The sequence below is a fragment of the Zonotrichia leucophrys genome, chromosome Z, assembly GCF_028769735.1.
Source record: "Zonotrichia leucophrys gambelii isolate GWCS_2022_RI chromosome Z, RI_Zleu_2.0, whole genome shotgun sequence".
NCBI lineage: Eukaryota > Metazoa > Chordata > Aves > Passeriformes > Passerellidae > Zonotrichia > Zonotrichia leucophrys.
In genome coordinates this window covers 9,139,324-9,151,830 of record NC_088200.1, presented here as the reverse complement: position 1 = coordinate 9,151,830, position 12,507 = coordinate 9,139,324, and the positions used below count along the sequence as shown (strand labels likewise).

General features: G+C 42.0%; 1 protein-coding gene across 7 annotated transcripts in view; it reads right to left on the bottom strand.

The window, feature by feature from the left end:
* The window catches only part of UNC13B (unc-13 homolog B), a 207,934-nt gene that overhangs the window by 30,612 nt on the left and 164,815 nt on the right, over window positions 1-12,507 (bottom strand). For all 7 annotated transcript variants that reach the window (XM_064735262.1, XM_064735264.1, XM_064735263.1 and 4 more), the window contains 5 exons: window positions 10,615-10,741; window positions 5,504-5,600; window positions 4,569-4,712; window positions 4,354-4,431; window positions 3,718-3,795 (listed from right to left, as the gene is read on the bottom strand). In XM_064735262.1, the coding sequence (XP_064591332.1) occupies window positions 3,718-3,795; window positions 4,354-4,431; window positions 4,569-4,712; window positions 5,504-5,600; window positions 10,615-10,741 (524 nt within the window). The remainder of the gene's footprint in view (window positions 1-3,717; window positions 3,796-4,353; window positions 4,432-4,568; window positions 4,713-5,503; window positions 5,601-10,614; window positions 10,742-12,507) is intronic.

Below are 12,507 nucleotides of genomic sequence, written 5' to 3'. Positions count from 1 at the left end.
GAGACATGACTCTTGCCTCCTAGAAAGCTAAAGATATTAATCAATTCCTGTCTATAAAAGGCAGAGACCTTATGAAATCATCAGGTCTGATCTGGCATATCAGCAGCTGAAGAATTATGCCCTGCTAACATATTTTAGCTTTAGCAAGTTATGGAGTTCATCTGCCTCCGGTTTGAAGCTGCTGATTTTTGGTCTGCCTCCCTCCACCACGCCCTGGGAGCTCAGCAGCTCCAACTCCCCTTTAAAGACATGCACTGAATTTTCAGGCATCTCCCCACTTTCCTACAGGATTCAAGAGTAAGAAACATGGAGCACTGAATCCAAACAATAGCTGCCAACTTCTCAAACACTAGGGCAGCCTTAGCTATGGCATGCGGGATGCTAAAGAGGAGCAAACACTAGATATCACAAATCCTTTGAGCATATTTCTATGTAAGTCTTGGATGTTTCTAAGCTGTCCCGCAATTTGTTATTCAGGTGGTGAACTCAGGATTTAAAATGTGGGCTCACCCTTGCAAAGCATTAAGAGGAGAGTTTCCTGAAGCTTTAATTGTGAAGATTAGTTTTAAGCCAAAGGCATGAAAATTGTATGATGACAATATGCTGCTGCTCAGCAGCTAATTCCTTGGGTTCCTTAGGCAGTGCTTGTCTCTGATACTCAGCTCACATGCTTCCCTTGCAGAAAAAAGGGGTAGAAATGTTTTAAACTAGTCTTTCACACTACATCTAGACTCCAGCAGTGTGCAATGCAGTACAGCACCTTTTAATTTCACTGCCATGAGTTCATTACTCATGAAAAGCTAAGCAAAATTATGGACTGCAGGCTGAAGTCTGATGGAAAACCACAGAGGTGGGTAGAAAATGCAAGTCACATTAGGTTTTATTAGGTAAAGTATGAATAATTAAATAAATGGGGCCAAGTTCAGGCAAACACTACCACTGAATGTGTGTAGCTCATCCCAGCAGAGACCTAAATTATAATCTCTGCTCTGCTGCTGTATTGGAGATGGTTCAGAGAAATAAAAGGTTTCAAAAGATATCCAGGACTCACCCCCCAGTTTCACACTTTTCATTATGCTTTTAATGCTATCTGCCACTTCATAAACACTGCCTTTCCAACACATGCCTTTGGGATGTCTGAGAATGAGTCCTGACAATGAGCTCCTGAGTCATGATGAAACCGTTTTGATCCCATGAGATCAATACAGTTCAGAAGGAAGAGAAAAGCATTTATCCTAATTCCTAAAATTTATTTAAAGTATTTTTCTCTGTGTATGCATATGTGTTTACTCTATAAATATTTGCCTCGACCAAGGGAATCCCTCCAAAGAGAGTTTCCTAAAGCTCTGCTGCTGTCCTTACTGCTTCTGAGGAGTAATGTTCACAGACCACATGATGCTGACATTAAACTCAGAGATGCTTGGCAATTTTTGCCCTGTTTTCAGTACTACAGTTTAGAAAAGACTAAGAAAAGTGAGGGAAAAGGTACCATAACTCAATGAGGGCAGCAGGTGGAGGAGAGTGTAAAGAAAGGCACTATATCCAGGGCCCAATCCCAATAAATAGTATTGGGCAAGCACTTGTGTTCCATGTTATGCCACTACAGTGCAGGGTGACCACAGGTGAGCCTTCATTTCCATCACTGCCAAAGGGAATAAGTGACCTGAATTTCCCTAGGGGCGTGTTCTGGACCCACTAGCAAAGAACACCACATAGCAGCAGTATTTCAGAGCTTTCCAGAACTGTGCAGTGCTACAGCTACAGCTGCAGATCGAGATGAATCTGGGAACCAGAAGCAGATGAAGCCACAAGCACACGGTAACTGAAACCAGTCTGAAGGTCTGGCTGCACACATGGCACAAGTAACACACCTGCCACAGGAACAACAGAATATTTGGTACCTGGCTTTCAAGAACACCTTTGAGAACACAAGAAGTTGAACAGCTGAACACCAGGGCACACCACTATGGTAGTTTCTTACTCTCCCAAGGAAGTTTTTTTGCACAGAGCAGCCAGGATAATGTTTACTTTTGTGCAAGCTACTGTGTCATGGACAGATGACCACAGAATAAATCTGCCACAGAAATTAAGAACTGTCCTTCCTGAAGGAGGACAGAACCCACAGATGCATTTCCAGTCAGTTCTATCGTCAAAACTGTTGTCTCACCTATTGTTACCCAATTGTCAGGTTCAATCTGCAGCCAACAGACTATGCAAACTAGGACAAGACCTTGTTTACTCTAGCAAAACAGACAACCTGGCAGGTTTTGAGTCAAGAAGCAATGTACTACACAGTCACCAAGCGGGAAACCCCCGGGGGCAGCAGATAGTGCAGGCACCTAACACAACACAATTTATTTCTGGTGATCAGTGGCAGCCCTATGAAGTGCAATAAGCACCATTTGAAAAGAAAATGAAAAAAAAACAAAACAAAACAAAAAAACCCCCCAGCTTCTTAGTGTGTGTGCCACATTTCTTCCTGTTTTACTCTTCACTGTCTGGGTTTCTCTCCCCTTCCACTATTTTGATTCCACAGTGAGTTCATTACCCCTTTTTTACCTTACTTACACCTCCAGTGGAAGGTTTTAAAGGGTAGAATGCAGGGATGAGATTTAGTCTAGGGACAATAGCCAATAACCTCAAGAAACACCTTTTTACTCTCTTTATTTAATACAGTATCAAGGGATATTTTCAATTTTAAAAATAGGGAAACCCTACTTAATGGCTACCACTACGGAAAATAGTAGCAAACTGATTCCTTAAGGGAAATTATATGCACAGGCATTAAACTTTTATAGGCCACTTTGCAAACATTTCATCACAAGTTTATTCTTTTCCAAAAATGAGTATTTAGCTACTGCTGCTATTACAGCAGGAAGCATATTATGCTAGTTCTTGATGTGGGACTCAGAAATTAGGATTATTGAGGTGACATGTGAAAGAATGACAGCAGTTTTCCTTGCTTCATGGGGTAAATCTATTTGTTGAGATTTTTGCCACTTCACAGAATTCTGCCACTGAGCACAAGCAAGATTTAGAAAAGCAATACAGGCAAAAACTGAGCTGTCCATCAGCAAAGCTGACTTTTCTCTTGGCGTACAGGTCATAGCACAGATTCTATCACAACACAACCAAAGAAAATGCACTAGAAAATAATTTTTCCTAACATCAGCATCAGCAGGCTTTTCTTCATCTTCCTGAATCTTGAAAAGCAATGAAAAAAGAAGAGAAAAAAAATATACATATATTACAGCAGAACAAAAACAGTGACCTGGAGGAGTAAAATATTATTTCTGTAAAAATTACCATCTCATAACAACAGGACACATCTGAATATCCCTCAAAACATGAGCAGAGAACTCATTTGCATGTCTGTAATGTATTACACACTGGACATTTCACGCTAAAGGCACTGTCCCACATTTATATGACATCTAAAATGATTCCATGCCCACAGTACAGAGACCTCCATCAGCCATGCCCATGTGAACACAATGGCCAGTCTTTTCTTTCCTTTTCTATGCTGTTCTGTACTCCAAAATGTTTGCTCCTGCATTTGATGACAGATTTTGTTGGGAAGCCTTCAGTCATGGCTGTCTCCCCACACTCACAGTGCCAGGTGTCCCAAGGCTCTCCTCGTGACTGCAGTCTTCAAACAACCCAGCAACAACAGTGCAGGAGGAATGAGGATAACACCCAGACTCTGAGCTCTCTTACCTCTTTACCACCCATGGCTTCAAACATCTTCTCCAGCTGCACCCGCAGTTGTTGGATGTTGTTCATCAGGATGCAGGGCTGAAGGGACAAAAGCAGGTGACTGTTCAGGATGCCAAGACTGTCACCAGTGGGAGACTTTGTGCCTCAACATCCTTTCCCAAGTACCACCAGATCTGAGAGTTACGAAGGAGACACTGCATGCAGAGATTTCAGCACTCACATGTATTTTAAAAGATAATTTTTAAAAAATCAATTTTTTTCCAGCTTGAAATGGTATGGGCAGTTCCCATTTTCAGAATACCCAGATGAAAAGACCTCTCTAAGTACCAGACCTACAGAGCAATCGTGCCCACTTTTGGGTTTTTTTAGTCACACAGTGTGTGATTAAACTTCCACGCAGTGTGGAAGTTAATTTCGAGGGGACCTGACAGTCTCCATGCCCTGCATATCATCTTCAGGACCTGTTTTTATTTTAGGTCCAAGCCAGAATTCAAACTTCAAAAGCATCCAGATGATGATAAAAAACAACACTGCAAATATTTACACCATCACCATGGTCAGGTGCAGTGTGTGTCTGGTTTCATCAGGACAATTATATGATTCTTTGAGGGAAAAGGGAAGCTCAGCATAACTCACCAGTTTCTCCTTGGAACAGTAGGACTCAAAGCTCTTGGAGAGTATGTCAGCATACTGCATCAGCACTTTCCCAATAGTCTGTGAAGAAAAGACATGAGCACTGTTACTTGTCCTCTACCACTGCAGAAGAACTCCAGGAAGCAAAAAAAAAAAAAAATCATACTGTCTTACAGCCCATTAAGAAAAGATAACCATCTGGATGCTGAGGGTATTACCTTTGCAAATCTCCTATTGTAGTGGGCAACAATGACAGGGTCTGGGCACTCCAGCTTCTTAATGATCTCAAAGCTCTGGTTGAGCTGGGTGAACACATCCACCACTGAGCAAGAGAACAGAGCGTGCTCGGATGTTTGCTGGAACTAAAAGAGAAGCACAGAGAATCATTGTCAAGTGGAAAGATCTGAAATAAACCCACCCATGGGTGTTTCCATCATCTGCCACACTGAAGACACAGTAACTTTACCAAAACCTACATCTTCCTCAGAATTAGTCAAAAACTCTTAAGAAGACCTAGAGGAGATAAATAGCCTTTTTTGGTTGGATTATAAATTTACTGTCCTTCACTAACTATGATCGTGACAAGCACCAGGGAAATGTATGATGATGTTGAGATCCTTAATGCAATGCATGGTTTGCCTGCCAGTTAATGAGGAAAGAAGGAGAGAGTAAAGAGCTATTTTAATTTTTTTTTAAATTTAGCTATTAAGCAGAATGTTGCATGAGTATCACAGACTACAGTGCCAACAGTCACTGAATAACAGGAAAGCTCTTCTCTGCATTGGCAATACTCAGCAAATTAAGAGTAAGATTGGTCTGTCAGTGGATTAAGGTCACATTCTCACTGCATGACTAAGTACATGCTAAGTGCCTCAATTTTCAATTTCAATTACTTCTCCCTAACAGAGAGAGCTGAGAGAGCATCAAACCACTGGCTGACAGATTAACAGCAGCAGAACAGACAGAAATGAATGATATGCACCTAGCTATTAAAAAGTTCTCTGTGACCTGTAAAGTGCTAAAATAAATGAGTTTCCCAGTTGTTTAGGTAGCAAAAAGGACCACATCCTCCATTTATAAGACAGCTGAATTTATAGTGTTTTATTTGGTTCTGTGCACTGTATGATGTAGCGCCAAGTAGTGACCTACATACCCCATCTTTTTTATCTCTCTCCAGAGCACCGTGCAGGAAATCTAAGGAAACATCTTCATTTTCATCCAGCCACTGCATCACAAACTGCTCAAACCACCTGCAGGGGAGCAAAGACAGCAAGTTACAGCAGGAAGAGGAGCACCCAACCCCAGCAAGCCTTGTGAAAGCTGTTGTCTGAATGCTGCTGCCCATGTGCGCAGTCCAAGTTCCTGAATATACTTGCACCTCTACACAAGTTAACAGGGCCTGTTACCATCACTTGAGCTGTTCTTGTCCTTCTTCCTGTCTTTTCTTGATACCTTCCCTTTTAACTTTGCTTCACCTCAAAGCACTTTGTCATGTTTTTCCCTTCCATCCACGTGCCAGAGAGCACAAGGAAGACCTCCAGACCACAGGCACCTGTCCTGCTGCTCACTTGGGTGTACCAAACAGGCAGTGTGAAAATAGGCAAGCTGAGAAGCAGCTTCAGTGATGGGATCTGACAGCTGGTCGCTCTGTCCTCGGCTCCAAGGGACACACAGAGTACAAAAGGATGTGTGTGTGTTTTTGTTGCCTGTGTTTAAGCAGTAACACAGCACTTACAGCCTTATTTATATGTCTGTCTAGAGGTTGCTGCATGCAAGTGCCAACACAGCACAGCTGAAGCAAATCTTCATTTCAAATATTACTAAACAGCATTCACAAACAAGAGAAAGAAGTGTCCACGTGTAATTCAGTCCAAACAAAAGATTATTATATGAGCTTTACAGAGTACAGCCTTCCTTACACAGGCAGCTGTGTTCATAGAGATTGTGCTAATTGTGGGCTGAGTTTGCAAAGAACATGAAAGCATGTGCCAGACATGAGAGGGAGATCAAGAGCAAATTCACAGGCAGAGCATACTAGATAGCCTTAAATAATCTCTACACTTTGAAATATAAAGCACATCAATGCTAATATTGGAAATTGGAACTGACACTGTTAAAATGCCAACAGCAACCTGTCTATGTAGACCTATTTATTATATACAGCAACAGTGGAACACTGTCACAGACATATGGACTTCCTGTATTCTGGAAGAATTCCTTTTGAATGGCACTTCAGGCTCCTAAAAGTCAGCATATGTTGAAGTCTGCTGCAAGTTTCTCAAGCTTTCAACGTTTTCTTTTAAACTGCAATTGTGTATTTTAAACAGCTTAAGCCTTAGAAAGGAACTCAGGCACTTCACAAGGAAGCAACTATACATCTTCCACCTGTTTCACAGCTCCCAGGCTGTGAGCTGCTGACTGCTTCACATGTCACAGGTCAACGTGCAAGGAGGATTACTTGCTTGTGCCAAAAGCCACAGTTTTCACTCTGAGAAGGAGAGCAACTTCCTGATTATCATTCATCCTTAGTTATTGCACCACATTCACAAGAAAGAGCCATTTGCTGTTGAGAACACTGCCCATTTTTATGGATAGCATATGTTGCTACACAAAATCAAGTGCCTAGGTATACCTAACTGTCTTGCCAAATTGTCTAAGCAAAGGTGGCAGAGAAAACTGTACTGTTGGGTGGGTAGGAGTGGTGTATTTGTTCCCCCTCTAATTAAAGGAATCATTACCTTCAGGAAGATGTTTATTATGAATGTTGAATGAACCACTTAGATCAGGAAATTCTGTAAGTACATCTGCAAAACCGGCCTCAATTTTGTCCTCTGGCTGACACAAAATCCTAAGAGATGCAAATAATTTACAAATACTTCCAGTCTATGTCTACATTCAGGGCCAAACTATGCTTTGAGCTGTAACACAGACCTAGAACTATCTTTGGCCAAATACCTCTTTTACTATCAGCTTGGGCTGCTGAGCAAGTCAGGGGACTCCAAAGACTGTGAAGGTAACATATCCAGAACAATATGCAAAATTACCTAGCACAGAAATTAATAAAAATAATCCGATTTCATGCAGAAATAGCTTTGAAATGTTGTTATATGGCAAATATCTTCTCCTTCAGAGGTTCACCTATTGGTCAGGAAGCAAATGCTGAAATGACTCACCCACCAGCACACACAGCAGTGGCTCACGGTGCTGCTTCAGAGACATTCTGTGCTCACAGGGGTCAGCACAGCCTGGCTCCAGATGGCACAAACACTCAAACAAGGTCTGCACAGAATACACTTCAGTCCTGCCTGCTGGGAAAGGCAGCAGCACTTCAGGACTAAATGTAAGTTCATCTTTCCTGGCTGCACAACAGTGAGGTAACACAGAAGGCTACCATTTCAGCTTGGCCATGAGCCTGGCTCCCTCATGGTCACACACTGCAGGTGAATTAATCTTGCTCATTTGCTGTGGGTATCTAAGGAACAATCCCTGTGCCTCAACAAAAACGGAGGCAAGAAGGCAGGTAGGGTTCCTATGAGCAAAATAATAAATATTGTGTTTGGTGAAGAGAGCCAGAATAAGTGAACAGGATCTCAAAGGAAGGAATATCTTCCCCCACCAGAGAGGAGGCAGTCTCCAGTAGATCCACAATGCTACCTGCACACTAGGATCAGTATTTAAACAAAGCATGTATTTACACACCTAAAAGCTGGGGTTTTTCAGGAAAACTTCACAGCTTTTAGCTGGCAGAGAGGAAATTTTGAAGATACACTCTTAGTTATATAGCTACGTCCATTTCAGAAAATGCTTCTGAGCTTCTGAAAATAAAGGGAGTGTGAAAACTTCAATTTCAATACTTTGCATCCTGCACTTAGTTCATTCATATCTCAAGGCTACCAGGAACATGGTTTCTCAGAGTTTATAAACTGGAAAAGCGAATTTGTGGATAGCCTTTTGCCTTACAAATAGACAGATAGCAATGCCTTGTAAAGGCTGATCTAGAACCCAGCCAGGCTACACGCAAGATGAACCCAAAACGGTCATAAAATGAAAGACCAGTCACAAGGTCTCTCACTTTTAGAAGTTCTGGTCCATTAGCATATTGGAGTTTATTGTCCAGTTATAGCTTTAGGTTATGAAGTCCCATGCTTCTTTTTTTTTTTTTTTCTCTTCATTCTGCCATTGTTTGTGCTCTGGGGCCTGAGATTTGGATCATTTGTCCTTGGTCCCCAGCAAGAAAAGGAATTGTTTTGTCTCCATACTCTGTGAAGAGAGCTTACTCTCTCCTAATATGAACCTCAGATCTACACACTAAAGCAGTACAGAATCTGAAAATATAAAAGCTAAAACCTGAGGCATCAACAGCCTAACCATTGTCTGGAGAGCAGCAATTTCGTTTCATCTAAGGAGTTTACCAGCGTGCAAACCTGACGTGTGGACTCCTTTGTTTAACGAAGTTCTGTGGCTAAAAATACTTGTGATGAAGCAAATCAAAGGACAATTCATATCAGGGGGATACTTTGTGAGAGGTGAAGGTTACAGTTGAGATAAACATCACCTATGTCTGACAATGTGGCTATTGTACTGAAACAGGAGGGTGAAGTAACAAAGCCAGTGGCTGCAAGTGCACATGAGCACTGAAGCTCTACCACAAAGGCCAGCAGAGCAGAACAGGCTGCAGAACAAAACCGAGCATCATTATCCTGATTACACAGGAGAAAAAGAGAGATTAAGAATATCTGATGGCTTGCATGAGACTGCCCTGACTCAGAGGCACAGCAAAGAGAAAGGGGCTGCTGAGACTGCCACTCTAGCACCCTGCTCAGTGAGCAGCCTATGTCTCTTGCTGACCTGATTTCTTAATCAGGCCCACAGCCCACACTGAGCAATTATGCCCAACTGCCTCAAGTCTGATTAGCATGCAGCTAGCACCAGGCTTGAGGGACTGCATGCACAACAGCATGGCAAGAGAATTCAAAGTGCCAAACTGGAAACACAGTCCAGGAATAATGTGTTTGTTAAGAGGGGTAAAGTGCTGCATTTAGACAGCACAGAACAGTCATGTACAGGGTGGGAACAGCAGTGTGGTGGGGCACAATGCTGAGGGTGCCTGCAGAGCTGAGGGTGCCTGCAGAGCAGCCAGTGGCCCACTGGGAGCACCACTAGCCAGCAATATCTCTCAATAAAAGAAAATAAAAAAGGTTGCTTTCAACACAGCACATGACACATGAAAGCAACAGCACTGCCTGCAAGGCAATGCATGGCAAGGTCTAGATGAAACATCAATATTTAAGGCCAACTGTTACGTTCAGACACAAATTGTCCTGAAAGGGTGAGTATACCCCACTTAGAAGGAAAGCTAGGAACAAACAAGAACCAGCAGAAGACCATAAAGAAGCATGAGAAAAGCATTTTACTACTGTAAAGCAGAACAATTTATTCTCTATGTGCAGCCTATATATAGGCTATAACAAGCTCAAACTGAAGCAAGAAAGATTTGGAGGGGGTGAAAAGGACAGTGTATGTTAAATCCTTAAACCCAGTGAAGGAGTAACAGTGAAACAAAGGATAAAAGGAATTGTGAAGCAAACATCACTGAAAGCTTCTGAAAACCAGATAAAGCACTTCTAAGACCCAGGATGCAAGCTGTTGCTTGAGGCAGGGGTGGGACTCTAGCTACACCATTTTCCCCAAGTTGTTCAGACAACCTTCTGGTCTCATACACCTTCTCACAACATTTTGGTCTCATACAACTTCTCCAGGTCTGAAATCTATTGTTGCTCTTTTAAAGTTAGAAGCTACAAACAACTGCTTAGAGCTCAAGAGCAACAGCTTATCTGAAGCTTCCAACTAAGCCACCCAGTCTTACTAAGAAAAATATTATCTTTACTTACAAATCCTGTTGTGTGTGTGTGTACATATGACATCCATGTACAGTATATATTCATAAAGCATATCTGTAGGCACACATCTTCTATTCAAGAACTGCCCACACTGCAGGCACAGAGTAGCTTGAAGTCTGTCCATGCCATTGCTGAGCTTTGGAAATGTTGGGAGATATTGCGCAATAATGGATTGAGCTGGGTGAGGGGCAGTGGCACAGAACACCACAGGGGAAAAACATGCACACAAACACAGAAAACTGAGAGGTAAGAAATGATGTATCTTGAAGGCAGCCGCAGGAGATCCAAATGGCCACCCTACCAGCAAAAGTAACAAAAGGAAATAGATAGTGGGGATTTACTACAGGAGACTTAAAACACTCACGCTGGATATTCAGGCACTTTTCCCTTGAAGGCAGGCAGATCACGAACGTATTCATTGTACAGCCACTTCACTTTGAAGTGTAAATTCATATAGTCTGCACTTTTACACAGTCTGTGTTTCTCATGCTCTGTAAGGAAGGGGAAAAAAAGCAGTTAGGTCTGAATTCACCACTGTAACCACACCAGGCATGGGAAGGACTCATGAAGCAGGTCTGCAGAATGCAAGAGTGTTGAGGATGAAGCACCTATAGAGCCACAAAATCTTCACAACACAGGGTTTTTGCAGCAGGCAGGAGTTCTTGGAGGTTGGGACTATTGGGGCTCTAGAGATTTTTCTGGATCTCTAATTAATACTTCCATTTGTTGAACATTTTTTGTTGTCAAAGCAATAAAAACAGAGCAATGTCTCATGGCCTTTTCATTTAACATATCACAGTTGAGACTCCATCTTTGCAGGGGAAAAATCAAGGCGAGCAAATCTGTTCATTCTTGGATATAAACAAAGGCAATAGCAGCATGTTACATTACATTCCCAATGAGACAACAGTAGAAAGCACCAAGAGTTTGACAGTGTGACTCAAACAAGATCAAATGAGCTACACAGGAACTGCAGCCTTCCCTGCTCCCGCTTGGAAAAATTAATATTTCTCTTCCACAAAGCAGGGTCTGCTGCTGAGCTTCTTCCTTCCTTATGTTTTTGTACCCAGGAAATGCTGGGAAAATGCAGTTTCTCCCTGTATAATGCCCATACCTCCACAACACAACTCTTCCCACACACCTACACCACTAAAGCACTGGCCCTACGTTTCTGCAGAGATCATCTCCACAGACCACCGCTCCCCTTCCTTATCAGGAGAAATGTAGGGTCCACGTCTTCACTCTCAAGGCTCTTCACAGCCTACGTCCACACTACCATCTTTCAGTAATTGACTCCCACTTCTGATCAGCCCACAATTATGTATTTAAAATACTTGCTAAATTCTCCCAAAAGCAGCTCAATGCTTTCTCCCAAGCTACCTCTCATGTGCTTACACAGGCAGATCCTTCTACTTGCACTGCTTTTCTTCCAAATCTTCCTTGAAGAGATTAAAATTAATTCCTTTTTCATGATATGAGGACTCAGCAGCTGACTTTTGCCTGCACTGTGACCCTGCATCATCAGGTGATCAATTCTGCACTGCTGCTCTCCTGTTTGCATCCATCTCTTTCTTCTGCCAAGTTTCACAGCAGGAATACATTTTGTGCCAAGCTTCTTTGTTCACTCTAGCACCACAGCAAGCTGCTAGTTCATGACTACAATGTGAGATATTACACTAAAACATACATGATTTTGGCTTAGCCTCAGGTTTTTACCCCAGTATTTTACTTTAGACTCTTCTTTTGACCTTTAACGTGGAAACCTCATCAATGATGTAACTTTCCAAGGGCATCACTGCTCACATGCAGACAGGTTTCAGCTATGTTAAAAAGACTGAGTATTTTTCTTAACTCTGAATGGCTTATTAACTGATAGGCATGCCTATCTTACAACATTATCTATTTTCAGGTAAATGTGAATTCTTGCAACTAATTCAAAACATTGAGAAACTTCCACATCTCTCATGAACCATCATCAACATGACAAGAATAAAGTCCAAATCAAGTGTGAATTACCTAACTGAAGACACAAAATCCAGAGAAATGTTCATGCCAATATTTCTATAAACTTTTGTCAACTATCAAGCAGTTGAATGTTGCAGTGGTTTGTTTGCAAGCTTTTGTAGGAGCATAATACACATTTTCCCCTAGCTCACATGACAGACCCACACAGATACAATCTCAAAAAAAAAAAAAAAAGAAAAAGAATAAAAGAAAGAAAGAGAAACCCAGCTTTGTTTTGAAGAGATTAAAATGC